This window comes from Ranitomeya imitator, chromosome 2 (genome assembly GCF_032444005.1).
Source record: "Ranitomeya imitator isolate aRanImi1 chromosome 2, aRanImi1.pri, whole genome shotgun sequence".
NCBI lineage: Eukaryota > Metazoa > Chordata > Amphibia > Anura > Dendrobatidae > Ranitomeya > Ranitomeya imitator.
Genome location: NC_091283.1, coordinates 460,197,758 through 460,225,088, shown reverse-complemented (window position 1 = coordinate 460,225,088; position 27,331 = coordinate 460,197,758). Strand labels below are relative to the sequence as shown.

At 45.9% G+C, this 27,331-nt stretch overlaps 1 protein-coding gene across 2 annotated transcripts in view; it reads right to left on the bottom strand.

Moving 5' to 3' along the window:
- TAF4 (TATA-box binding protein associated factor 4) overlaps positions 1 to 27,331 on the bottom strand; it is an 86,298-nt gene that overhangs the window by 20,639 nt on the left and 38,328 nt on the right. The window contains exons 3-6 of one of the 2 annotated variants that reach the window (XM_069751203.1): positions 6,610 to 6,782; positions 5,481 to 5,600; positions 3,407 to 3,526; positions 552 to 674 (exon numbers count right to left, since the gene is read on the bottom strand). In XM_069751203.1, coding sequence (XP_069607304.1) covers positions 552 to 674; positions 3,407 to 3,526; positions 5,481 to 5,600; positions 6,610 to 6,782 — 536 coding nt within the window. The remainder of the gene's footprint in view (positions 1 to 551; positions 675 to 3,406; positions 3,527 to 5,480; positions 5,601 to 6,609; positions 6,783 to 27,331) is intronic. The other variant, XM_069751204.1, reaches the window with a different exon arrangement.

Below are 27,331 nucleotides of genomic sequence, written 5' to 3'. Positions count from 1 at the left end.
CTGTCACTGTAAACCTGCTTACTGTAATCGATATCTATAACTCTGTATGTAACTCCTTTCTCATGTACAGCACCATGGAATTAATGGTGCTATATAAATAAATAATAATAATAATATGCTTTGAGCGAGGCTGCGCGCACCTAGTCGGCACGTGACCGCCTGCATGCAAATCACATACTTGAGGTCACACGGCTGCTGCTCCCGGAAAATCCTCACGGCACATAATGTGAAGACTCACTAGTCTGCAGTCACAAACAGTGACTGCAGACATGTGGCCTGAGGCGGACCACCCTATTTAAAAATCTACTAAAAAAAAAAAAAAAAAAAAAAAAATGCAGATGATAAATTGAGGCCATAGACTTTTGTTCTGTATAGAGATTTTGTCAACATCTGGCTACAGCGATTTTGACAAAATTGCAAAAAACGTGTAAAATAGTGGCAATATAAGGAAAGGTAGAGCCACTGTCAGGACATAGGTTAATCAGACCGCTACTTCAGAAGGAAAGTCAATCACACCATGGAGCCAGGGAATCACAGGACGGACATCTTACCAGCAGATTTTGCACCAGCTCTTTTACATTAGCTGCTGTCTCAGAGGACTGTTTACCCGATGATGCCAGCTTAATTAACGTAGATAAAAAATTCTTACATTTCTTCACATTTTCCATGGTTTCCTGCGGAAAGACAGACATGTGTACATGAAATACTCTCTGTAATGTGCAACCCTACAGGCACATACACTATTATCAGGAACAAGTCACATTTTTGCCATTAGTTCTGCTAGTGGCTGATAGATGATTGGACATTTGCTCCAATGCTCCCAAATAATGGGTTAGAAACTTCTCCCCGTGCTGTAGGCTTCCACTACCCTATCTTACAAGGGGGATTCAGGGGATACCTCTAGATCAGTTGTAACCCCACCAATTGCCACAACAGGATACATGCATGCCTTGTTGTGTGGAGTGAAGCCCAAGCGGCTGTCAGCTATCCCCCATGGGTAGGCGATAGCATGTTATAACTCCTTTAGTGTATGTGCACACGCTAAGTATTTGCCGCAGACAAGAAAAATTAACATTCTTGCTGAGTTTTTTATGCGTTTTTTCCCCTGTAGATTTAATTTCTGCATCTAAAGCAAGTCTGTGGGGAAAATCTTTGCAGAAAACGCAGCGTACCAGCGGGAGAAATTGACACGTTGTGGATTTGAAACTCGCCGTAGGTCAGTTTACCCTGAGTAAAAAGAAGCACCGTGGGCAGGAGATTACTATACATCCCATCCACTTTGCCGGGGCTGTAAGACGCTGCATTTGAGGCAGCAAAAATCGGCAGCATCAAATTTGCATCGAAAGTCCTATGCCCACATACCCTAAGGGTAAGCTTACACATTCCAGCTCCGCAGAAAATGGAGGTACGAGTGAATCCACACAAAACATGAGAACATGGGGCAGATTTTCCTCCCTCCAGATCACCACGCTTATGCAGAATTTCATTGCACCTTATACAATGCCTTGTAAAATAGTAAGGGGAAAGTCACATTTGTGATTAAATCTGCAGCGGAAATGTTCTGCGATGTGTGAACATGGCCGAAACATCCATGAAAAGTTGAGTAACTCTGGACATTTTGATTTCCTCCCTTTGCATTAACATTTTTTGTTTAACTTCTGATGTGTTCTGTTGGGTTTGTTTGTTGTTTTTACAAGGTTGGCGTCGCATTATGCGCTATGCTTGCCATCAAACCCTGACAGACCCCTAAACATTGGTGTGATGGAGCTGCTCCTAATTAATATAATAATAAAAAAGAAAAGTTACACAAGTGGGTTGTGAAAGTTTCAGAGCGGTCCATAATATCAGTCAACCCTTTACAGCACGTTATTGAGGTTTTATTTTATATATACCACAGAGATACCTCGCTTGTGCCATACAGAAACTTGTCACCAGGCAACTAACTAAAGGGAACCTATCACTCTACTCATGCCCAAACCGCGGGCAATGTGAATAGGAGCCAGGCTCAGAGAAAAAACTACCTGGCTGCAATCGTGCTCGGAGTCATGTCGCCCATGGTTTGGGCAGCATGATTAGAGTAACGGGTTCCCTTTAAACCTCAAGACTGGTAAAGCTGCCATATGGCACAGAGGAAGACTTCCATACGGAAGGAGATAATCTTTTATGTAACTATCACTGTGGAAATCAATATCTATTGTTCACATTCCCCATATAGCAACTTCATGCTCTGCACAATCAATGTAGGTTTTAATCACCAGCACGTGTCCATATTCATCAATGTGTACAAGAACAAAAAAAAAAAGTATGTATAATTTTCTGCTAATTTAACCAACTTGTAATCACTCGCACAATACATCTATTTAATGGCACTACATAATCATACATGTTTAGTACGCCCATTACTGGAGATCAGCGATGTCCCGGGGATTTAGTGATCCAGTTCTTATCTATTCTTTATGGGTGCGGGCAGGAGACTGGGCACAGGGGGGCAGCAGCGCTCTGCTGACAGCAGCATGGTGACGCACAGGTAACATGCTGAATACTACATCTAGCACTCCACGCTGCCATCTTGTGGTCAAAAAAGAAGTGGCAGCCAAACTTGACAAATCACACTTTTTAGGACTTGGGATATGAATACCCTCTTTCCTGGCTGATTTTTTTTATCCCCAGAAATAATGCTTTACATATCCACAGATTACAATACTAGGAGCTGCAGTGTAATGCGGACCCTAGCTGCAATCTGCAATACCAGACAACCAATACACAGCTGTAGCGCTGTTTCTGGAGGAAAGCAGACATATTTTTCTTCTATGTGGAGATATGATCCCTTCAAATTATACGCCCCAAATTCAGATTAAGGTGACAATGTCGCCTGACAGGTGTGGTGATGTCATGAAGGCCTGGTGTGGACCCTATTCTTCATCAGTGTTCGCTATATACAGTAGGTTATAAGCGATATGAACCCAGTGATGACAGTACCGAACTTTAGAGGCCTCTCGTATCCCAGTAGTGTAATTTCTGGCATTGGGGCTACAATTTTAAGTAAAAAAGTGCACTTATCTTCTAATGCACAAACTTTTTACTATTTTCCTATTGGGAGGAAGGAGACATGGAAAGCCATCCTCCATACAGCATGTCCTGATAGTTTGACTTCGTGTAGTAAGATGGCTCGGTGGTACACGGACACTGTCCAGGTGTACGAGGGAGCCATACTATGGGGCTAGCTCCATGTAGGCGACTTGCGACCCTCCCATATAGGACTCTTCCCATTACATCTTATATTGCAATGAGTCGCTGTGTCGCCTCACCCTAACCACAGGACAGACGGAGATCCTGTACCAGGCACCATCACGTCACAGAGAGCAGATCTACAATTAATGAAGGGTTGTGGCATTGGGCTTTGTACCGTGGTGGCTGTCGTAGGGGTAGCAGCTCCTTGCACCGGTCTCTGAGGAGTTCCAGTCTGTACGGCCGTTGCTGTCCCCAAAGTGGCAGTTTGCGCCGTGCTGCCGAGTACTATCTGATTCTGTGCGGAAGAAACAACACGCTTGTTATAACTGGCGAACTGGCATAATGGTGCCACTCAGCCAGTCACACATAAAACCAAGTATTAAAAGACTTCCTAAGAAAACACTATAGCAGGCCATGCTGGGATTACACTACAGCACCTGCGCGGTTAGTGGTCCTAGAGGCTGCACTGCCAATATCACCCTGCAGGAGGCAGATCATCCCTGCACAGATACCCTAATGTCGCCCCCTCACTTTCCCACATAACAGACAGTTCAACATTAGCCCCAATATCAAAATAAAAGTTGCACTGGCCCATGGAGACCTCTAGGTGGCAGACACACAACACACAGCTTTCCACAGCATTAACCCTCTCATAGTGCTCAATGTGTCCTAAATGATTTATGTGATTGGATGATCATGCAGAGCACTCCATGCTAGAAGATGGCTGTTGCGACAAATCAGGGGAAAATGAACAATAGATGTACACGGCTCCCGATGTGGCCAGCAGTATTGTGATGTCATCTGAGAGTCAGGCGCAATTCTCTTTTTTTTCCCCTTTTTAAACATTTCATAATAAAGGGAGAATTTCGGATAGTGATGGCGTATTCCTAGAGGATGGCCAGTGAGGGGTGCCAGCTCCTGGTGATCGGCCTCTGTATACTGGAGGCCGTACGGCGTGGGGCAGCTCAGACAATAGTCGGTGGGGATCTGACCCTCAGGAGGCTGCCAACGCTCACAGGCGCAGGTATAACCCATCAACGGATATTAAATCAGAGCAACTTTGTAATTTCTTTTTACTGATTTTGAGTCATTTCTCATATACGGGAAACCAATAGAGTTCAGATTCAACTTTAGACAACAATGGAGAAGAAAACCACATGTAAGGCCGGGTTCACACATGTGTTCAGGAATCCTGCTCAACTTTCCATTCAATGGTTGCATAACTGCTGTAAACGGAAAGTGAGTGGCCTCACTGACTGTTAAGGGATCCATCTGAGTTCCATTATGTGCGCCTTTTTAGAAAAATATTCCCTCCCCCCCGTTCCCTAACCATGGCAGAACCCAGATGGATCACATAATAATCAATGCGGCCCCTCCAATTCCGTATGCATCTGACCCGTTATGGACATCAATTCCTTCTGTGTGTTCATAAAACTGAACACAAAGACAATAGGCATTCCCAAACACAGGTGTGAACAGAGTCCTGCCCAGGATCGGTACCAGAAGGGGTGATGGGTACGTTTTTTGGGCCAGGTTCACATGCAGCTAAGAACAACATTACTATCACGTAAAGGGAGCCCGCCATGTCCCTGATGCTAGTAACCTGCTGATATGGGCTTAATCTGCAGGTCAATAGTGTACTAAAGCCGTGTGTTCGCTACACAGAGGGCCTGGCTTCTGGGAGGAAATTAACTTTACTCCTCCTGGCAGCCTCCGGCTTTCAGTCATATTGGCGCTGCTAGCCGGTGTTTATCCAGCCGCCGCTCATGAGATAGTGAGTGACAGCTGTAACTGTCTTCCCGGCAGGAACAGCCAGCTCCGCAGTACATCTGTGCAGTGCTGGCTGTCAGTCAGTGCTGCTCAGTACTCACTGAAGTCTGTGCCTCTATGACTGAAAGCCAGAGACTGCCAGGAGGAACATAGTTCATTTTCACTCAGGGCTTTCAGTACAGCAGCTGCCCAGCTTTAGAACACCATTAATCTATATACTGACAGGGTTTGAGGACATGACAAGTTCCCTTTAAAAGGAGAATACCACAAAGAAGCATAGTCTGAACCCGGACTAAGCAGTATAAGAAATCTAGGAGCAAGATTCTGCTTCCCAAACGCTGCAGTTAGAATACTGTGATGACATCATAATGCTGTGCCCTGGATGTGCAGACACATGAATGAGAGAAGATGACGCAGATGCACGGGGTGAAACGTCCATGGTTTGGTGAATCTGTATTAGGAGGATGTGAAAGACTTACCTGTACAACTGGGGGCCGCTGTAGTGTGGTGGTGGGCTGCATGGTGGTGGGTGTCTGAGCCACTTGCTTGATGATGGTAGTTGGCGCTACCTGCCTTGCCAAGAGAGGAGCACCAGGAGACTGCAAGTGAAATATTGAGACAGGTCTTCACTTGCTGTAAATGTGTTATAGAAAGATTAAAATTTCTCATTAGGCCCCTCGTTCGTCTTGTCACAGATGATCTGCCCATCAGTCAATTTTGAATATTCTTAACATTTTATGGTACAAATCCCATCAGGTTGTTATGACACAGTACACTGGCCTGCCCACCTGTGGCACAACAGCTGCTTCCAAACTACAACTCGCAGCACAGGATGTCAGAGCATGCTGGGATTTGTAGTTTTCTGACAGCTGTTAGAGACCACAAGTTACTGGTAGTAACACATGCGGCACTGCAGCCGCGGCCACTCACCCATGCGGCACAGCAGCCGCGGCCACTCACCCATGCGGCACAGCAGCCACGGCCACTCACCCATGCGGCACAGCAGCCGGGGCCACTCACCCATGTGCCAGAGCAGCCGGGGCCACTCACCCATGCGGCACAGCAGCCGGGGCCACTCACCCATGTGCCAGAGCAGCCGGGGCCACTCACCCATGTGCCAGAGCAGCCGGGGCCACTCACCCATGTGCCAGAGCAGCCGGGGCCACTCACCCATGTGGCACAGCAGCCGCGGCCACTCACCCATGCGGCACAGCAGCCACGGCCACTCACCCATGCGCCAGAGCAGCCGCGGCCACTCACCCATGCGCCAGAGCAGCCGGGGCCACTCACCCATGTGGCACAGCAGCCGCGGCCACTCACCCATGCGGCACAGCAGCCACGGCCACTCACCCATGCGCCAGAGCAGCCGCGGCCACTCACCCATGTGGCACAGCAGCCGGGGCCACTCACCCATGCGCCAGAGCAGCCGCGGCCACTCACCCATGCGCCAGAGCAGCCGGTGCCACTCACCCATGTGGCACAGCAGCCGTGGCCACTCACCCATGCGGCACAGCAGCCGCAGCCACTCACCCATGCGGCACAGCAGCTGCAGTCACTCAGAGCAGCATGGGGTGGCTCTATAGACTGTACATTATCTTGATGACGTACCTGCACCGTGGAGATCTGCACCGGCGGGGCACTAGTAGGAGTGGCGGGACGAGTGGCCATTGCATTTTGGGCTTGTGACTGGGCCTGTGCTTGAACCTGAGCCTGCATCTGAGCCAGAGCCTGCTGGGGGATCATTAACAACTGACCATTCTCACTCCTGACGAGGACCATCCCTGAAAGAAAAGAGTCGTGGTCAAGCAGAGAGTCATAGTAATATACATAAGAGCGCAATAAACGCCAGCAGCTCATGTGCCAATATATACACTGAACAACATGCAGAGAACGCCCAGGTCATTAACAAGACGCCCACATTAGCCAAGGCATCAACATGCAAAAAGACGTTGTCCACAACTATATGGGGAAAAAAAAGGCCTATGGTGGTCTTGGAAGTAAACCAAAATATCCATTAGCCACCCCCTTTAATGCTGGCCATTTTCCCTTAGAGCAAATTCTATATTTAGGAACGACCTGGATAATAAGCTGGAGGTAGAAAATGTAGAATAGGAAATTAGAAAACAAACAAATATTTATGACACTAAATGAACATCACAGGGTCAGGCTTTATACAAGTTCCTCCTCCACCTGGAGAGACATTAATCAGAAACTAACTGTCCCCATGGAGGGCAGCAGCTACAAGACAGACCCAAGGAGTGGAAATAATACCGATGATGCACGTCTCCGTGTGAAGTATACCAGGACTTCCATCACAGCCAGCGACCTACTATCCAGGGTTTACAGGATTTCTTGCTGCAAAGTACTTAGAAGCAGAACAGGAGACTAGCAGTTATGTGATGTATCATTACATAGGCGGGAAGTTTCTCCATCCCCAGAAGTGATAATAACAGCGTTTATCATTTAATCTGGATTTACTCTTCTTTAAATCTATGGATTCCTAGTCATTAAATGGTTACAGGGCAGCCGTCACCAAGCAGAGCATAGCAAATGTATGCTTAGGCTGCCTCCCACCAAATAGCCCCCCAAATACTGCGGCGCCTGGAGAATCAGATGCACTAGCTTATGTGCAAACGCCTAATTTCTGAGTGAGCGCTAAGCATAGACCCGTGTCATATCAGATGCCGCAGGGGCAACCCATGGACTAGGCTGGGCTGATCTATCTATAGAGTAGCTTGGGAAAGTATTCACCCCCTTGGCTTTTTCCCCATCTTGTTACATCACAACCTGTGTGTAAATATTTGTATAATCCGATTTGTGTGTGATGCATCAGCACTAAAAGGAACAAGGGATTGGTTCCTAATGTAAGATACTATGGTATATAATATTGCTTACACTTACTAGTATATATAATATCTCCACAATCAAGACATCGGAAACGGACAGTCGACAAACAATGCAAGAGAAAAAGAGAAAAGGGGAACAGACCGAGATCCATAATCAGGTGACAACAAAAAGACCACAAAACAATGACATAAACATACATTAAAACAATATAAAGATGCACAGCCAGGAAATAGAACTGACCATTGTCCAGAGGGAAAAAGGGATGTTCTTGTAGTCAAAAGTGATAAGGTCTATGTGTGTATGGAGCTATAAGTATGATGTATAGGTAATAATGAAAAAAGGGACAAAGGGATATACCGTATATACTCGAGTATAAGCCGACCCGAGTATAAGCCGACCCCCCTAATTTTGCCACAAAAAACTGGGAAAACTTATTGACTCGAGTATAAGCCTAGGGTGGAAGTGCAGCATTTACCGGTGAATTTCAAAAATAAAAATAGATCATTATTTCCCCATAGCTGTGCCATATAGTGCTCTGCACCGTTCATTGTGCCCCCTAGCTGTGCCATATACGGTGCTCTGCACCGTTCATTGTGCCCCATAGATGTGCCATATACGGTGCTCTGCACCGTTCACTGTGCCCCATAGCTGTGCCATATACGGTGCTCTGCACCGTTCACTGTGCCCCATAGCTGTGCTGTGCCATATACGGTGCTCTGCACCGTTCACTGTGCCCCATAGCTGTGCTGTGCCATATACGGTGCTCTGCACCGTTCACTGTGCCCCATAGCTGTGCTGTGCCATATACGGTGCTCTGCACCGTTCACTGTGCCCCATACATAGCTGTGCTGTGCCATATACGGTGCTCTGCACCGTTCACTGTGCCCCATAGCTGTGCTGTGCCATATACGGTGCTCTGCACCGTTCACTGTGCCCCATAGCTGTGCTGTGCCATATACGGTGCTCTGCACCGTTCACTGTGCCCCATAGCTGTGCTGTGCCATATACGGTGCTCTGCACCGTTCACTGTGCCCCATAGCTGTGCTGTGCCATATACGGTGCTCTGCACCGTTCACTGTGCCCCATAGCTGTGCTGTGCCATATACGGTGCTCTGCACCGTTCACTGTGCCCCATAGCTGTGCTGTGCCATATACGGTGCTCTGCACCGTTCACTGTGCCCCATAGCTGTTCCACATAAATTTGTGCCGCCGCTGCCGCAATAAAGAAAAAAAACCACATACTCACCTCCCTTGATTGCAGCTCCCGGCGTCTCGTTCCGGCGCCTCCATCTTCCCGGCGTCTCTGCTCTGACTGATCAGGCAGAGGGCGCCGCGCACACTATATGCGTCATCGCGCCCTCTGCCTGAACAGTCAGAGAGCAGAGACGCCGGGAAGATGGAGGCGCCGGCCGGGAAGATGGAGCGACGCCCGGCGGCTGGAACGAGGACAGGTGAATATGCTATACTCACCTAGTCCTGGCGATCCTCGCGCTGTCCCCTCCTGTCTTCGGTGCCGCAGCTTCTTTCTCTATCAGCGGTCACCGGCACCGCTGATTAGAGAAATGAATAAGCGGCTCCGCCCCTATGGGAGGTGGAGCCGCTTATTCATTTCTGTAATGAGCGGTCCCACGTGACCGCTGAAGAGAGGAAGAAACTGCAGCGCCGAAGCCCGTGGGACGGCAGGGGGAGCGCGAGGATCGCTGGGACTAGGTAAGTATACCTCAGCGCCCTCACCCGCCGACCCCACCGCTACCGTGACTCGAGTATAAGCCGAGGGGGGCACTTTCAGCCCAAAAATTTGGGCTGAAAATCTCGGCTTATACTCGAGTATATACGGTACATAAGGTGCAAGCATAGTAATGCTGGTACATACAGGGCCTACTGCAAGACAACTGATATACTGATGACCTTATCAATATATATATATATATATATATATATATATATATATATATATATACATATACACACACACACACACACACACACACATATACATACATACACACACACACACTTTTGAATACAAGAACAAAGAACATTCCTTTTTCCCTCTGGACAGTGGTCAATTCAATTCCATTTCCTGGGTGTGCGCCCCTTGTTTTTGTATTGTTTTAATGTATGATTATGTCATTGTTTTGTGATCTTTTTGCTGTCATATGATTATGGTTCACATACTTTGATGTACTGGAACTTTATGGTCGGTTCACCTTTTCTTTTTTTTTCTCAGCACTAAACAGTCTAAGTTGGTAAAGTGAAGTGAAGTGAGAAAAGTATAGGCGTAAATTAGTGGGACCAAATAACTTAAAATTGGCATGTGCATATGTATTCCCCCCTTTTTGCTATGAAGTTCCTAAAAACTTCTTGTATAAGCAATTCCCTTCGTAAGTCACATGCTTAGTGAGAGGAAGCCCACCTGTGTGCAATCTAAGTGTCACCTGGTCTGTCAGTATACACTTTACCTTTTCTGAAAGGCCACAGAGGCTGCAACACCATTAATCAAGAGGCACCACTAACCAACACCATGAAGACCAAGGAGATATCCAAACAAGTCAGGGACAAAGTGACTGAGAACTACAAGTCAGGATCGGGTCATACAAAAAAAAATATTTCCCAATCTCTGATGATCACCTGGAGCACCATCATATGGCAAGAACATGGTACCACAACAAACCTGTCAAGAGAGGACCACCGACCAAAACTCTCAGACCAAGCATGGAGGGCATTAATCATAGAGGCAGCACAGAGACCAAAGGGAACCCTGATGAGCTACAGTTCCCAAGCAGAGACTGGAGTATCTGTCCAAATGACCCCAATACGCTGTACATTACATAGAGGTGGCATTTATGGAAGAGTGGGCAGAAAAACACCTTTACTTGCACACAAATATTGTAAGGCTCATTTTGAGATTGCCAAAAGACATGTGGGAGACTCCCTAAATGTATGGAGGAAGGTGCTGTGGTCAGATGAGACCAAAATTAAACTTTTTGGCCACCAAGGTAAATACTATGCCTGGCGCCAAACCAACACAACTCAGTACCCCAAGAACACTATCCCCACAGTGAAACATGGTGGTGGCAGCATCATGCTGTGGGGATGTTTTTCAGCAGCAGGGACAGGGATAATGGTCTGAGTTGAGAGGAAGATGGCTGGTGCAAAATACAGGGATATTCTTGAGCTGAACCTGTTTCAGTTTGCCAGTGATTTGGGACTGTGATGGAGGTTTATTTGCCAACAAGACAATGACTCAAAGCAGACTGCTAAAGCAACACTTGAGAGGTTTAAGGGGAAATGTGTAAATGTTTTGGAGTGGCCTAGTCAAAGATCAGACGTTATTCCAATTGAGAATATGTGGTCAGACTTGAAGATTGCTGTTCACCAGAGGAAATATCTAACTAGAAGGAACTGGAGCAGTTTTGACTTGAGGAATGGGCAAAAATCCAAGTGGCAAGGTGTGGAAAACTCAGAGACTTATCCTAAGCGACTTGCAGCTGTAATTGCCGCAAAAGGAGGCTCTGCAAAGTACTGACTTTTAGGAGGTGAGGGGGAACAGTTATGCACACTGAAGTTTTAAATGACTTTGTCCTATTTGTTGCTTACTTCACAATAAAAAGAAAACCAGATGTGCACCGTTGTAGGCATGTTCTCCACATGAGCTGATGCAAAGCTTCAAAAAAAGTGAAATTCCAGGTTGTGAGGTAGTAAAACACGGAAAGTGCCAAAGGGGTGACTACTTTCGCAAATCACTGTACATGTCCACATACACAGCTTCATGCTCCATGTTAGCGATCAGCAATCTTCAGCATTATAGCTGCTGAGAAACTACAAGTGCCAACATGCCTGCTAGCAGCATAACTGCCATCAAGAAATGCTTGGAGTTGTAGTTCTCCAGCAGCTGGAATGCTGAAGGTTGCTGATCCCAGCTCTATATGGACAGGTGTAATAAACTCCTTGTACACATCCTATAGGCACAAACGGAGGCATTACTTATTTACAGTGAGGATGGCTCCGCAGCATTTGTTTTACTCACTATAAGGCTAACGTCACACAAGCGAATAAAAAATAATCAGATTTTCATCCAGAAAAACGGATGATTCCTCATCTCTATTGTCATCCATTTTTATACATCAGTAGCTATTAAAATGTACAATGTCCTATGTCAAAGAGCTGCAAGGTATCTGTAAAAAGTGGATGCTTCGTTGATTTGTATGGTATCAGATTTCCATGATGCACCTATTGACTTCTATAGGAGAGTCAAATCCTTAAAAAAGAAACAGGCTAGTGCATGCCGAGATTTTTTTCATCCAGACTTTTGGTCCAAACAAAAATGAAAAAAGGTCATCCGGCAATCAGATGGCAAATATGGTAGTGGGAACCTAACCTAACACTTACGCCCATATCATCAAGAAGTGTTCTGCATGCCAGACTTGATGATATGTGTGCTGGAGGGAGAGGCGCCAAATTCATTAATAAGTGTGCGCAAGTCAGTGACTGTTTCACATTTTTGCAGCAATTTCTGCTACTTTTGCAGGGTAAATGATGAATTTGCCGGCTGCCGTCATCCTCTTCCAATACTGTCTAAGTTCTGCTAAAACAATTAATAAAAAATTAGCACGATTACAAGTTGCGCTAAAATTCTGTAATGTTTGAAACCGTTTAATGACCGATTTCTGCCAAAAATTGACAATTCGGAGCTATACCACTTAAGATTTAAGTATGGCGATGCTACAATGCAACATGACGGTGGCCGCAATCCAACAGGTTTAGGTTTCTCCCAACTTACTGGTCACTCTTGCAGTAACTTTCACGCTGATCACGGCCACGTTTATCTCCATTAGATTGTCCTAAATATTGTGCGGACATCTGCACGGATCTCTAAGGTACTAAGTAAGCCATCAGCTGTTTTGGAGTCCTTAAGGGAACCATCAAATTAACCCCTTAGTGACAGAGCCAATTTGGTACCTAATGACCGAGCCAATTTTTACAATTCTGACCACTGTCACTTTATGAGGTTATAACTCTGGAACGCTTTAACAGATCCCGCTGATTCAGAGACTGTTTTTTTGTGACATATTGTACATCATGTTATTGGTAACATTTCTTCGATATTACTTGTGATTATTTATGAAATAAACGGAAATATAGTGAAAATTTTTAAAAATTTTGCAATTTTCAAACTTTGTATTTTTATGCCCTTAAATCAGAGATATGTCACAAAAAATAGTTAATAAATATCATTTCTCACATGTCTACTTTACATCAGCACAATTTTGGAAACACATTTTTTTTTTGTTAGGGAGTTATAAGGGTTAAAATTTGACCAGCAATTTCTCATTTTTACATCACCATTTATTTTTAGGGACCACATCACATTTGAAGTCATTTTGAGGGGTTTATATGATAGAAAATACCCAAGTGTGACACCATTCTAAAAACTGCACCCCTCAAGGTTCTCAAAACCACATTCAAGAAGTTTATTAACCCTTTACGTGCTTCACAGGAACTGAAACAATGTGGAAGGAAAAAATGAACATTTAACTTTTTTTTTTCGAACATTTTACTTCAGAACCATTTTTTTTATTTTCACAAGTGTAAAAACAGAAATGTAACCTTAAATTTTGTTGTGCAGTTTATCCTGAGTACGCCGATACCCCATATGTGGGGGTAAACCACTGTTTGGGCGCACCGCAGAGCTTGGAAGAGAAGAAGTGCCGTTTGACTTTTTCAATGCAGAATTGGCTGGAGTTGAGATCGGACGCCATGTCACGTTTAGAGAGCCCCTGATGTGCATAAACAGTGGAAACCCCCCACATGTGACACCATTTTGGAAACTAGACCCCTTAAGGAGCTTATCTAGATGTGTGGTGAGCACTTTGAACCCCCAAGTGCTTCACAGACGTTTATAACGTAGAGCAGTGAAAATAAAAAATCGCATTTGTTTACACAAAAATGATCTTTTTGCCCCCAAATTCTTATTTTCACAAAGGTAACAGGAGAAATTAGACCACAAAAGTTGTTGTGCAATTTCTCCTAAGTGAATACCCCATATGTGGGGGTAAACCTCTGTTTGGGCGCACCGCAGAGCTTGGAAGAGATGGAGTGCCGTTTGACTTTTTCAATGCAGAATTGGCTGGAATTGAGATTGGATGCCATGTCGCGTTTGGAGAGCCCCTGATGTGCCTAAACAGTGGAAACCCCCCACAAGTGACACCATTTTGGAAACTAGACCCCTTAAGGAACTTATCTAGATGTGTGGTGAGCACTTTAAACCCCCAAGTGCTTCACAGAAATTTATAACGTAGAGCCGTGAAAATAAAAAACCCTTTTTTTTTTCCTCAAAAATGATTTTTTAGCCTGCAATTTTTTATTTTCTCAAGGGTAACAGGAGACATTGGACCCCAAAATCTGTTGACCAGTTTGTCCTGAGTATGCTGATACCCCATATGTGGGGTGGGCACTGTTTGGGCACCCATCGGGGCTCAGAAGGGAAGGAGCGACGCTTGGAATGCAGACTTTGCTGGGATGGTCTGCGGGCGTCATGTTGCATTTGCAGAGCTCCTGATGTACCTAAACAGTAGAAACCCCCCACAAGTGACCCCATTTTGGAAACTAGACCCCCCCAAAAAATCATATCTAGATGTGTGGTGAGCACTATGAACCCCCAACTGCTTCACAGAAGTTTATAATGTAGAGCCATGAAAATAAAAAAAAATCATATTTATTCCACAAAAATGATCTTTTCACCCCCAAATTTTTACTTTCACAAGGGTAACAGTTTAAATTGGACCCCAAAATGTATTGTGCAATTTATGCTGAGTAGGCTGATACCCCATATGTGGGGGGACCAGTGTTTTGGCGCATGGTAGAGCTCGGAAGGGAAGGAGCGCCGTTTTGGATTTGCAGACTTTGATAGAATGGTTTGCGGGCGTTATGTTGCGTTTGCAGAGTCCCTGATGTACCTAAACAGTAGAAACCCCCCACAAGTGACCCCATTTTGGAAACTAGACCCTCCAAGGAACTTATCTAGATGTGTGGTGAGAACTTTGATTGCCCAAGTGCTTCACAGAAGTTTATAATGCAGAGTCGTGAAAATAAAAAATATTTGTTTTCCACAAAAAAGATTTTGAAGCCCCCAAGTTTTTATTTTCACAAGGGTAACAGGAGAAATTGGACCCCAAAAGTTGTCCAATTTATCCCGAGTACGCTGATGCCCCATATGTGGGGGTAAACCACTGTTTGGGCGCACGGCAGAGCTCAGAAGGGAGGGAGCACCATTTGACTATATGAGCGCAAAATTGGCTGTCGTGTTTGGAGACCCCTGATGTACCTAAACAGTGGAAACCCCCCAATTCTAACTCCAACACACCCCTAACCCTAACCCGATCCATAATCCTAATCACAACCCTAACGATAATCACAACCCTAATCTCAACCCTAACCATACCCCTAATCAAAACCCTAAATCCAACACACCCCTAATCCTAATCTCAACCCTAACCTCAAACCTAACCCTAATCCAATACACCCTCAACCCTAATCCCAACCCTAACCTTAACCCTAATCCCAAACCTAACCCTAATCCCAAGCGTAACCCTAATGCCAACCCTAACCCTAATACCAACCTTAATCCAAACCCTAACCCCAACTCTAACCCTAACTTTAGCCCCAACCCTAGCCCTAACTTTAGCCCCAACCCAAACTTTAGCCCAACCCTAGCCCTAACCCTACATTTAGCCCCAACCCTAACTTTAGCCCCAACCCTAACTTTAGCCCCAACCCTAACCCTAACTTTAGCCCCAACCCTAGCCCTAAGGCTACTTTCACACTTGCGTCGTGTGGCATCCGTCGCAATCCGTCGTTTTGGACAAAAAATGTATCCTGCAAATGTGCCCGCAGGATGCGTTTTTTGCCCATAGACTTGTATTGCCAATGGATCGCGACGGATGGCCACACGTCGCGTCCGTCGTGCACTGGTTCCGTTGTGTTTTGGGGGACTGTCATCACAAAAAAAGTTCAATGTAAAGTTTTTTGTACGCCGCGTCCGCCATTTCCGATATGCGTGGCCGAAACTCCGCCCCCTCCTCCCCAGGACATAGACTGGGCAGCGGATGCATCCGCTGCCCACATTGTGCACAATTTTCACAATGTGCGTCGGTACGTCGGGCCGACGCAAGTGTGAAAGAAGCCTAACCCTAGCCCTAACCCTAAATTTAGCCCCAACCATAATCCTAACCCTAAATTTAGCCCCAACCCTAACCCTAAATTTAGCCCCAAGCCTAACCCTAAATTTAACCCCAACCCTAATCCTAAATTTAGCCCCAACCCTAAATTTAGCCCCAACCCTAACCCTAATTTTAGCCCCAACCCTAATTTTAGCCCCAACTCCTCCAGCTGCCGGTCGGCAGATCATGGCGGGCACACTGCGCATGCGCCCGCCATTTTCTTACTGGATGAAGAAGCCAGCGGGCAGGATGGGACGGAGGAGGACCCAGGGACACCGGTAAGTATAGCAGGGTCCCCGAATCCACCTATTTCTCTGTCCTCTGATGTGCGATCACATCAGAGGACAGAGAATGACAGATCGCTTTTTTTTTTGCGGCCACCGGTAAACAGTTAATTACCGGCGATCGCAAAACAGGGGTTGGTAAAAACCGACCCCGATCATGTTCTTTGGGGTCTCGGCTACCCCTGGCAGCTGAGACCCCAAAGAATTTCCGGGTGCCGGCCGGCATCGGGGGAGACAGGTGAGTATCGGGGGGCTATCAGGGACCCCATTTCTCTGTCCCCTGATGTGCGATCACATCGGAGGACAGAAAAATTAAATGGGAAAATCGCGGTTTTTTTTTTGTTTTTTTTTTAAACGGTTGCCGGCGATCGTAACCCGGGGGTCGGTAAAAAAAACCCGAATCATGTTCTCTGGGGTCTCGGCTACCCCTGGCAACCGAGACCCCGGAGAAAATCTGACTCTGGGGGGGCGCTATTCACTTTTTCCACAGCGCCATTAATGAACCCCTTCCCGACCTTTGACGCACCGTATGCGTCATGAAAACCTGTGCCATTCCGACCTGTGACGCAGCATATGCGTCATGGCCGGATTGGGCTCCTGCAGGCCGGGTGAAAGGGTTAACTGTAATTTCACCCAGCCTGCAGGGACAGGGGGAATTGTACTTTAGCCCCCCCGTGGCTACGATCGCTCTGATTGGCTGTTGAAAGTGAAACTGCCAATCAGAGCGATGTGTAATATTTCACCTAAAAAACTGGTGAAATATTACAATCCAGCCATGGCCAATGCTGCAATATCATCGGCCATGGCTGGAAACACTGATGTGCCCCCACCCCACCGATCGCCCCCCCAGCCCTCCGATCTGTGGTCCGCTCCCCTCCGTCCTGTGCTCCGCTACCCCGTCCTCCTGTCCGCTCCCCCCGTGCTCCAATCCCACCCCCCGTGCTCCAATCCAACCCGCTTGCACTCCGATCCACCCCCCGTGCTCCAATCCACCCCCGTGCTCCGATCCACCCCCCCGTGCTCCGATCCACCACCCCCCGTGCTCCCCCCCCCACGCCATCATACTTACCGAGCCTCCCAGGGTCCGTCCGTCTTCTCCATGGGTGCCGCCATCTTCCAAAATGGCGGGCGCATGCGCAGTGCGCCCGCCGAATCTGCCGGCCGGCAGGTTCGTTCCAATGTGAATTTTGATCACTGTGATAAGACCTACCACAGTGATAAAAATAAAAAAAACAGTAAATGACCCCCCCCCCCCCCCCCCATTTGTCACCCCCATAGGTAGGGACAATAATAAAATAAAGAAAAATTTTTTCCCACTAAGGTTGGAGTTAGAACTAGGGTTAGGGTTAGGTATGTGTACACGTATTCTGGTCCTCTGCGGATTTTTCCGCAGCGGATTTGATAAATCCGCAGTGCTAAACCGCTGTGGATTTATTGCATATTTACCGCGGTTTTTCTGCGCATTTCACTGCGGTTTTCCAACTGCGATTTTCTATTGGAGCAGTTGTAAAACCGCTGCGGAATCCGCAGAAAGAAGTGACATGCTGCGGAATGTAAACCGCTGCGTTTCCGTGCAGTTTTTCTGCAGCATGTGTACAGCGATTTTTGTTTCCCACAGGTTTACATTGAACTGTAAACTCATGGGAAACTGCTGCGGATCCGCAGCGTGTGCACATACCTTTAGAATTAGGCTATGTGCACACGGTGCGGATTTGGCTGCGGATGCGCAGCAGTGTTCCATCAGGTTTACAGTACCATGTAAACCTATGGAAAACCAAATCCGCTGTGCCCATGGTGCGGAAAATACCACGCGGAAACGCTGCGTTGTATTTTCCGCAGCATGTCAATTCTTTGTGCGGATTCCGCAGCGTTTTACACCTGTTCCTCAATAGGAATCCACAGGTGAAATCCGCACAGAAAACACTGGCAATCCACGGTAAATCCGCAGGTAAAACGCAGTGCCTTTTACCCACGGATTTTTCAAAAATGGTGCTGAAAAATCTCACACAAATCCACAATGTGGGCACATAGCCTTAGGGTTAGGGTTGGGTTGGAATTAGGGTTGTGGTTAGGTGTTATGAACAGATAATTCAGAACCACAATGGACCTTGAAGTTCAGAGCACACAAGGTGACCTGACATTTACCAAAAACATAGGACGAGCTCTGAGACGTGGAAACTCTGCTGACCGCAATCCCTAATCCTAACACACCACACTAGAGGTAGCCGTGGATTGCGCCTAACGCTCCCTATGCAACTCGGCACAGCCTGAGAAACTAACTAGCCCTGAAGATAGAAAAATAAGCCTACCTTGCCTCAGAGAAAATTCCCCAAAGGAAAAGGCAGCCCCCACACATATAATGACTGTGAGTAAAGATGAAATACAAACACAGAGATGAAATAGATTTAGCAAAGTGAGGCCCGACTTACTGAATAGACCGAGGATAGGAAAGATAGCTTTGCGGTCAACACAAAAACCTACAAACAACCACGCAGAGGGGCAAAAAGACCCTCCGCACCGACTAACGGTACGGAGGTGCTCCCTCTGCGTCTCAGAGCTTCCAGCAAGCAAGAAAAACCAATATAGCAAGCTGGACAGAAAATATAGCAAACAAAAAATAACACAAGCAGAACTTAGCTTATGCAGGATAGAGAGGCCACAGGAACGATCCAGGAGAAAGCAAGACCAATACTAGAACATTGACTGGAGGCCAGGATCAAAGCACCAGGTGGAGTTAAATAGAGCAGCACCTAACGACTTAACCTCATCACCTGAGGAAGGAAATTCAGAAGCCGCAGTACCACTCTCATCCACCAAAGGAAGCTTATAGACAGAACCAGCCGCAGTACCACTCACGACCACAGGAGGGAGCTTGGCCACAGAATTCACAACAGTTAGAGTTAGGGGTGGGTTGGGGTTAGGGTTGTGATTAGGGTTATGGCTACAGTTGGGATTAGGGTTAGGGGTGTGTTGGAGTTAGAATTGAGGGGTTTCCACTGTTTAGGCACATCAGGGGGTCTCCAAACGCAACATGGCACCACCATTGATTCCAGCCAATCTTGTATTCAAAAAGTCAAATGGTGCTCCCTCACTTCCAAGCCCCGACGTGTGCCCAAACAGTGGTTTACCCCCACATATGGAGTACCAGCATATTCATGACAAACTGCGCAACAATTACTGGGGTCCAATTTCTCCTGTTACCCTTGAGAAAATAAAAAATTGCTTGCTAAAACATCATTTTTGAGGAAAGAAAAATTATTTTTTATTTTCACGGCTCTGCGTTGTAAACGTCTGTGAAGCACTTGGGGGTTCAAAGTGCTCACCACATATCTAGATAAGTTCCTTGGGGGGTCTAGTTTACAAAATGGGGTCACTTGTGGGGGGTTTCTACTGTTTAGGCACTCCAGGGGCTCTGCAAACGCAACGTGACGTCCGCAGACCATTCCATCAAAGTCTGCATTTCAAAAGTCACTACTTCCCTTCTGAGCCCCGACATGTGCCCAAACAGTGGCTTACCCCCACACATGGGGTATCAGCGTTCTCAGGAGAAACTGGACAACAACTTTTGGGGTCCAATTTCTCCTGTAACCCTTGGGAAAATAAAAAATTCTGGGCTAAAAAATTATTTTTGAGGAAAGAAAACGTATTTATTATTTTCACGGCTCTGCGTTATAAACTTCTGTAAAGCACTTGGGGGTTCAAAGTGCTCACCACATATCTAGATAAGTTCCTTTTGGGGTCTAGTTTCCAAAATGGGGTCAGTTGTGGGGGGTTTCTACTGTTTAGCCACATCAGGGGCTCTGCAAACGCAACGTGACGCCCGTAGAGCATTCCATCAAAGTCTGCATTTCAAAACGTCACTACTTCACTTCCGAGCCCCGGCATGTGCCCAAACAGTAGTTTACCCCCACATATGGGGTATCACCATACTCAAGAGAAACTGGACAACAACTTTTGGGGTCAAATTTCTTCTGTTACCCTTGGGAAAATAAAAATTGCGGGCTAAAAAATCATTTTTGAGAAAAGAAAATTTTTTTTTTATTTTCATGGCTCTGCGTTATAAACTTCTGTGAAGCACTTGAGGGTTCAAAGTGCTCACCACACATCTAGATTAGTTCCTTTGGGGGTCTAGTTTCCAAAATGGGGTCACTTGTGGGGGAGCTCCAATGCTTAGGCACACAGGGGCTCTCCAAACACGACATGGTGTCCGCTAACAATTGGAGCTAATTTTCCATTCAAAAAGTCAAAAGGCGCACCTTCCCTTCCGAGCCCTGCCGTGTGCCAAACAGTGGTTTACCCCCACATATGAGGTATCGGCGTACTCGGGAGAAATTGCCCAACAAATTTTGGGATCTATTTTATCCTATTGCCCATGTGAAAATGAAAAATTTGAGGCGAAAATAATTTTTTTGTGAAAAAAAAGTGCTTTTTCATTTTTACGGATCAATTTGTGAAGCACCTGAAGGTTTAAAGTGCTCACTAGGCATCTAGATAAGTTCCTTGGGGGGTCCAGTTTCCAAAATGGGGTCACTTGTGGGGGAGCTCCAATGTTTAGGCACACGGGGGCTCTCCAAACGTGACATGGTGTCCGCTAAAGAGTGCAGCCAATTTTTCATTCAAAAAGTCAAATGGCGCTCCTTCCCTTCCAAGCCCTGCCGTGCGCCCAAACAGTGGTTTACACCCACATATGAGGTATCAGCGTACTCAGGACAAATTGGACAACAACTTTCGTTGTTCAGTTTCTCCTTTTTCCATTGGGAAAATACAAAAATTGTTGCTAAAAGATCATTTTTGTGACTAAAAAGTTAAATGTTCATTTTTTCCTTCCATGTTGCTTCTGCTGCTGTGAAGCACCTGAAGGGTTAATAAACTTCTTGAATGTGATTTTGTGCACATTGAGGGGTGCAGTTTTTAGAATGGTGTCACTTTTGGGTATTTTCAGCCATACAGACCCCTCAAACTGACTTCAAATGTGAGGTGGTCCCTAAAAAAATGGTTTTGTAAATTTCGTTGTAAAAATGAGAAATCGCTGGTCAAATTTTAACCCTTATAACTTCCTAGCAAAAAAAAATTTGGTTTCCAAAATTGTGCTGATGTAAAGTAGACGTGTGGGAAATGTTATTTATTAACTATTTTGTGCCACATAACTCTCTGGTTTAACAGAATAAAAATTCAAAATGTGAAAATTGCGAAATTTTCAAAATTTTCGCAAAATTTCCGTTTTTATCACAAATAAACGCAGAATTTATTGACCTAAATTTACCACTAACATGAAGCCCAATATGTCACGAAAAAACAAATCTCAGAACCACTAGGATCCATTGAAGCGTTCCTGAGTTACTACCTCATAAAGGGACACTGGTCAGAATTGCAAAAAACGGCCAGGTCATTAAGGTCAAAATAGGCTGCGTCATGAAGGGGTTAACGGCGCTGTGGTTTAAGTAACCTTAACTGCCGCCGTTAAAAGGCGTATCGGCGGTCGTTAAGGAAACATCAACTGCAGGGATTGCCTTTCCCAATAAAAGATTAAGAAGTAGTGTGATGATGGTGCAGGGGGTGCACTCACTTTCTCCCATCTTTGCCATGTGTTGGCACAGTACTCAACAGCAGTGGATACAGCTCGGATCTGAGTGTGATACCTGTAATCTGTGCGGAGGGTGGGAACGTCCTATAATACGGCTATTGCGGCCCCATTGCTGGTAGTATGGTTATTCTGACTATCACTACAGTATTTCGCCCTGTGTTTTGGTCAGAGATGTTGGGTAATGATGTGATCCCGTCACAGTCCTGGAGAATATTGTATTTAGCCGGCACTTAGTCAGGGTTGAGCTGAGGACATTCGCTGTCTGCCGCTACATTCATCTGTGAGGAGTCCGGGGCCGGCTGCTTACTCCAGCGTTTACAACTCGCAGGCAGATAGGAGCCAAGATTCCTCCGGTTCATCCGAATAGGTATCTAGCTGGTTAATGATAAATGCAGAGGGGCCTGTGGGGAGCGATCCGGGGGTCCAAGAATGTCTTTAGGCTTTCCCATATTATTCAGGATGGCAGCTCTCTCGGCGTCCCCGTCAGTAACACAAGCCATGCACATCTATTCCTACAGAAGAGGGGACTGAGGTCCTATTCGCTGCCACTAAGAGCAGATGCCTGGGCAGAGTTGGCAATTGGTGTGAATAAAGAGTAAGGTTGAAGCCCAGATAGTAATGTGCACGTGGATCTAATGGGATATTCCTGTTCCTGGATTATCAATAAGGCGATCACACCGTTTATTAGCAGGTGGCGATGTAGTACGGGCAGCACAGTGTTTTATAGAGTCGCCGGCGTGTTCGCACTCATTCATCCTCCATCCTGCATGCCAGGACCAGAACGGTTGGATCGGATTATCAGTAGAAAGGCTTGTTCTCTGCTGTTTATCATAGCAGGGGATGGTAAAAGGAAAAGTTTCCTAAAGATTTCAACCAAGCGATCATTATAGTTGTAATACCCTCACAAATACTGGTTTATTTCAATGGGGACAACACAAGTCAGATACAGGACAGGCAGTAGGTGACAGCGGCTAGTCTACATCATCCGCTAACTACTAATGTGCACAGTTTGGGCTCATTCACATGATAGATTTTTCTCGCACGCAAAAAAAAAACCAACATGGTGTTCTGGATCAGATTTTCACCAGCAGAGAGAGACCAGAACGCCAAATCTGCATGATTTGTATGGAAAATGCATTGGAAACCGGATCCGGCCTCCGTATTCATGGTTTCACACGTCCATTTCATGTGTTTTTGGCCGATTCCGTCTATGTGCGGTTTATTCCGCCAGAGAAAAAAAAGTTGCAGTGGACGTTTTCTCCTTCCGCCGGAAACGACTATTTGGACGGATCCGGAAAAAAACCGGATGAAACATCTGGTCATCAGGCACAATCTGGCGCTAATACAACTCTATGGGAAAAAAATCGGATGCTGCGTTAAAAAAAAAAAAAAACGGATCCGTTTTTTTTTTTTCAAAAATTGCCGGATTGTGCCTGAAACAAAAAACCTGATGTGTGAAAGCAGCCTAATTAGTGTGCGGTCTGGACAGCACCTCCTGCAGATGTGTGAACATGGCCTGAGCCGAACAGATTGCTAATTCATGAAGAATTTCCCAAATCATGCCCCTATTGCACCCCCAACCAGACAGGTCATGTTTGGGGGACTTCACACCTATAAGAACACCTCCAATACCAATCCAAATAACCTAATAAATCACTCTTGGGGCAGGGGCAGACGGTCCTATTTTCAGTCAGAGTGCGATCTGACAAAACATCATCTTGCACCCGGACCCAGTGTTAGTCTATGGGACCGTGCTCACGTCCGAGGGATAAAGTCACAGTATGCTCGATTTCCATCATATATGCAGATCGCACAGGGATGTGTTAGTCTAGAAATCCGTGGACAAAGAAAAATATATACAGTAAAATAAAAGAAATAATCAGATTTTCAGAGATTTTTATCCCCCCTCCCCCCCCCCCCCCCCTCAATCTTCTGATCCGAGAGAATCGGATCACAGGGATCAGACTGATCAGAGTGTGATTAGCACAAGCGGTCAGGGAGAATCTGCAGAGGCCTGGACTGGTGAGCGCCTGGGCACAGATTTATGAAAACGATGCCCCGTCAGGGAGACGCTGCTGCCTCACCGACTTCAGGCAGAAGAGATGAGGTAAGTGCACTGAAACAATGGGCAGAGATTACACCCCGCAGGTACAATGCAGAGAAAGAGTTCAAACTCCCTAAAGCCAAAACCACCAATACATTTCCCAAACTTCCACACAGGAAATCCACAGACGGAGTTTTATTATAATATCTGTGTTCGGGACAACACTACATGTGACAGCCGTACCTACACCTATATACGGAAGTGACTGAATCACCATGGTAACGCAATTTCTCCATCTGCCTCCCTGCGTTGGGCATGCGACATCCCCACGTCTGCGCTTTTCCGTCACCAGGCGCAGGATGAGGCGCACAAGGGCAGCCATCTTTAATGCAGCTCTGCCTGCCGTGCGGGGTAATGAAGAAGGGCACGCACTTTCTGTACATTGTGTAAAGCGCAACTTGTACCTCAATGCAGTCCCATGGTAATATACCGACGATCACTTTGTGTTATCCAGCTGGAACAACACTACAACTCCCAGCATACCCTGGCACCCTAATGGATACAGTCAAGGAGGAGATTTTGACAGATTCATGGTTGTATCAGGAGATAAATGGACCAGAAAGCCTGACTGGGTGTTGGATTAAGGGCCCAGGAATGCTTTATATGGAGGTCTCCTGCTCAGATACCCCCTCTAGTAACCAACCTAACACAGGAAAAGGAGTTGTCAAACAAAGTTAAAGGAAATCTGTCACCCCCAGGACATATATAATAATATATAACATGAGGCATACAGGTAGGACTAGTGTAACATTTCTATTACCTGTATGCTCATATTAACAGGTCATACACGTGTGGGGGAGACAGATTCCCTATAAAGAGCATGTCACAAGTGGATTAAAATTAGAGGAGAATCACCCATGAATGGACCTATAAAGGGGGGAGGATAGAAAGGTGTCCCAATGGGACCATTTCTTAGCGATTTTTTTTGACTGATGGATATTTTGGCACATCTTTTGTACTGGCAGAAGAATGGCCATATCAATTCTTTAGTGTCTTTGGAAACCTGAAGCAGCTAAAAGACACTCAAATCATATGAGAAACGAGTCGCTTTTACATAGAAATGCATGTGTGCATTCTTTGGAGCGTTTCAGCAGCACGAGTTTTGGAGCAGATTTGTTCCAAATATGCCTGAAAACATTCCCTTAGGTTACTTATAGATAAAAGTTTTTTGGAAGATGTAAAAAGAGGGGAAAAAAATTTCCAAACAGAAACCACTTCAAGAAATTCTCCTTTTTGGAGAGTTTTTAGATAATTATTTCTTTTTCCTGGAGCATTTTCAGAAATAGTTTTTAAGGCTGTGTTCACACAGTGTAAATGCTGCTTTTTGTCTGCAACTAAATCTGCAATAAAAATCTTCTTGCCCGACCACCTGCACCAACGACCCCATTCGGTCACATCTCCTCCAGTCCCTTTCCCCTGCTGTCACCTCTCACGTAACAAAAATATTCAACACCTCTCTCTCTCTTCTGGTATTATTCCCTCCTCATTTAAGCATGTCATCATACATCCATTACTCAAAAAACCATTTCTTGACCAAAACTGTGCCGCTAACTATAGACCTGTCTCCAATCTTCCCTTCATCTCTAAACTCCTTGAACACCTGGTCCACTCCCGTCTTACCCGCTATCTCTCAGATAACTCTTCTACACCCTCTTCAATCTGGTTTCCGCTCTTTACACTCTACTGAAACTGCCCTCACTATAGTCTCTAATGATTTACTAACAGCGAAATCTTATGGTCACTACTCCATGCTAATTCTCTTGGATCTCTCAGCAGCATTCGACACTGTGGATCATTAGCTCCTCCTCACTATGCTCCGCTCCATCGGCCTCAAGGACACCGTTTTCTCCTGGTTCTCCTCCTATCTCTCCGACCGCTCTTTCACTGTATCTTTTGCTGGTTCCTCCTCCTCTCACCTTCCCCTTACTGTTGGGGTTCCTCAAGGATCAGTCCTAGGCCCCCTCCTTTTCTCTTTGTATACTGCCCCTATTGGACAAACAATCAGTAGATTTGGTTTCCAGTACCATCTCTATGCTGATGACACCAAATTATACACTTATGCTCCTGATAGCTCGCCTGCCTTTTTATAAAAACACCAGTGATTGTCTTACCACTTACTCTAACATCATGTCCTCCCTCTCTCTGAAACTGAACCTGTCAAAACCTGAACTCCTCGTGTTCCCTCCCTCAACTAACCTACCTTTGCCTGACAATGCCATCTCCGTGTGTGGTTCCACCATTACTCCCAAGCAACATGCCCGCTGTCTTGGGGTCATACTTGATTCCAAGCTTTCATTCACCCCCTACATCCGATCACTGGCTCGCTCTTGTCATCTGCACCTCAAAAACATTTCGACCTTTCTTACTTTCGACACTGCAAAAACTGTAACTGTTCAACTCACTCACTCTCGTCTGGACTATTATAACTCAATACTAATCAGTCTCCCTCTTACCAAACTCTCCCCGCTCCAATCTGTCCTGAGTGCTGCTGGCAGGATTACATTCCTCACCAACCGTTACACCGATGCCTCTACCTTGTGCCAGTCATTACACTGGCTACCCATCCACTCCAGAATCCAGAACAAAACTATTACCTTCATCCACAAAGCACTCCACGGCTCAGCACCACCCTACATCTCCCTCATCTCAGTCTACCACCCTATCCGTGCCCTCCATTCTGCTAATGACCTGAGGTTAACATCCTCAATAATCAGAACCTCCCACTCCCGTCTCCAAGACTTTTTACGTGCTTCACCAATTCTTTGAAATGCATTACCCAGAGGTTAATACGATTAATCCCCAATCCCCACAGTTTTAAGCGTGCACTAAAAACGCATTTGTTAAGACTGGCCTACCGTCTCAACGCATTAACCTAACTATCCCTGTGTGGCCCATTCAAAAAACTTAAACTATAATCAGGTTCCTCGTATCATGTTCTCACATGCTTTAGGAATTTAATAGCCCTCTGTGTCTGTACTGTTACATATTTAGGCTGTTAACTGGTTCATGCAGCTTTACATGAACACCCGAGCCTTACACTATGGCTGGTCCGAACAACGAAAGCAACTGTTACCATCCACCTCTCGTGTGTCCCCTTTTTCCTCATAGATTCTAAGCTGGCGAGCAGGGCCCTCTTGTTGATCTGTGCTTATTGTTATGCTGTAATGTCTATTGTCTGTACAAGTCCCCTCTATAATGTAATGTAAAGTTCTGTGGAATATGTTGGCGCTATATATAAATAAAATCTACTATATAATTGTCTAAGGGTCACTTCTGTCTGTCTGTCACG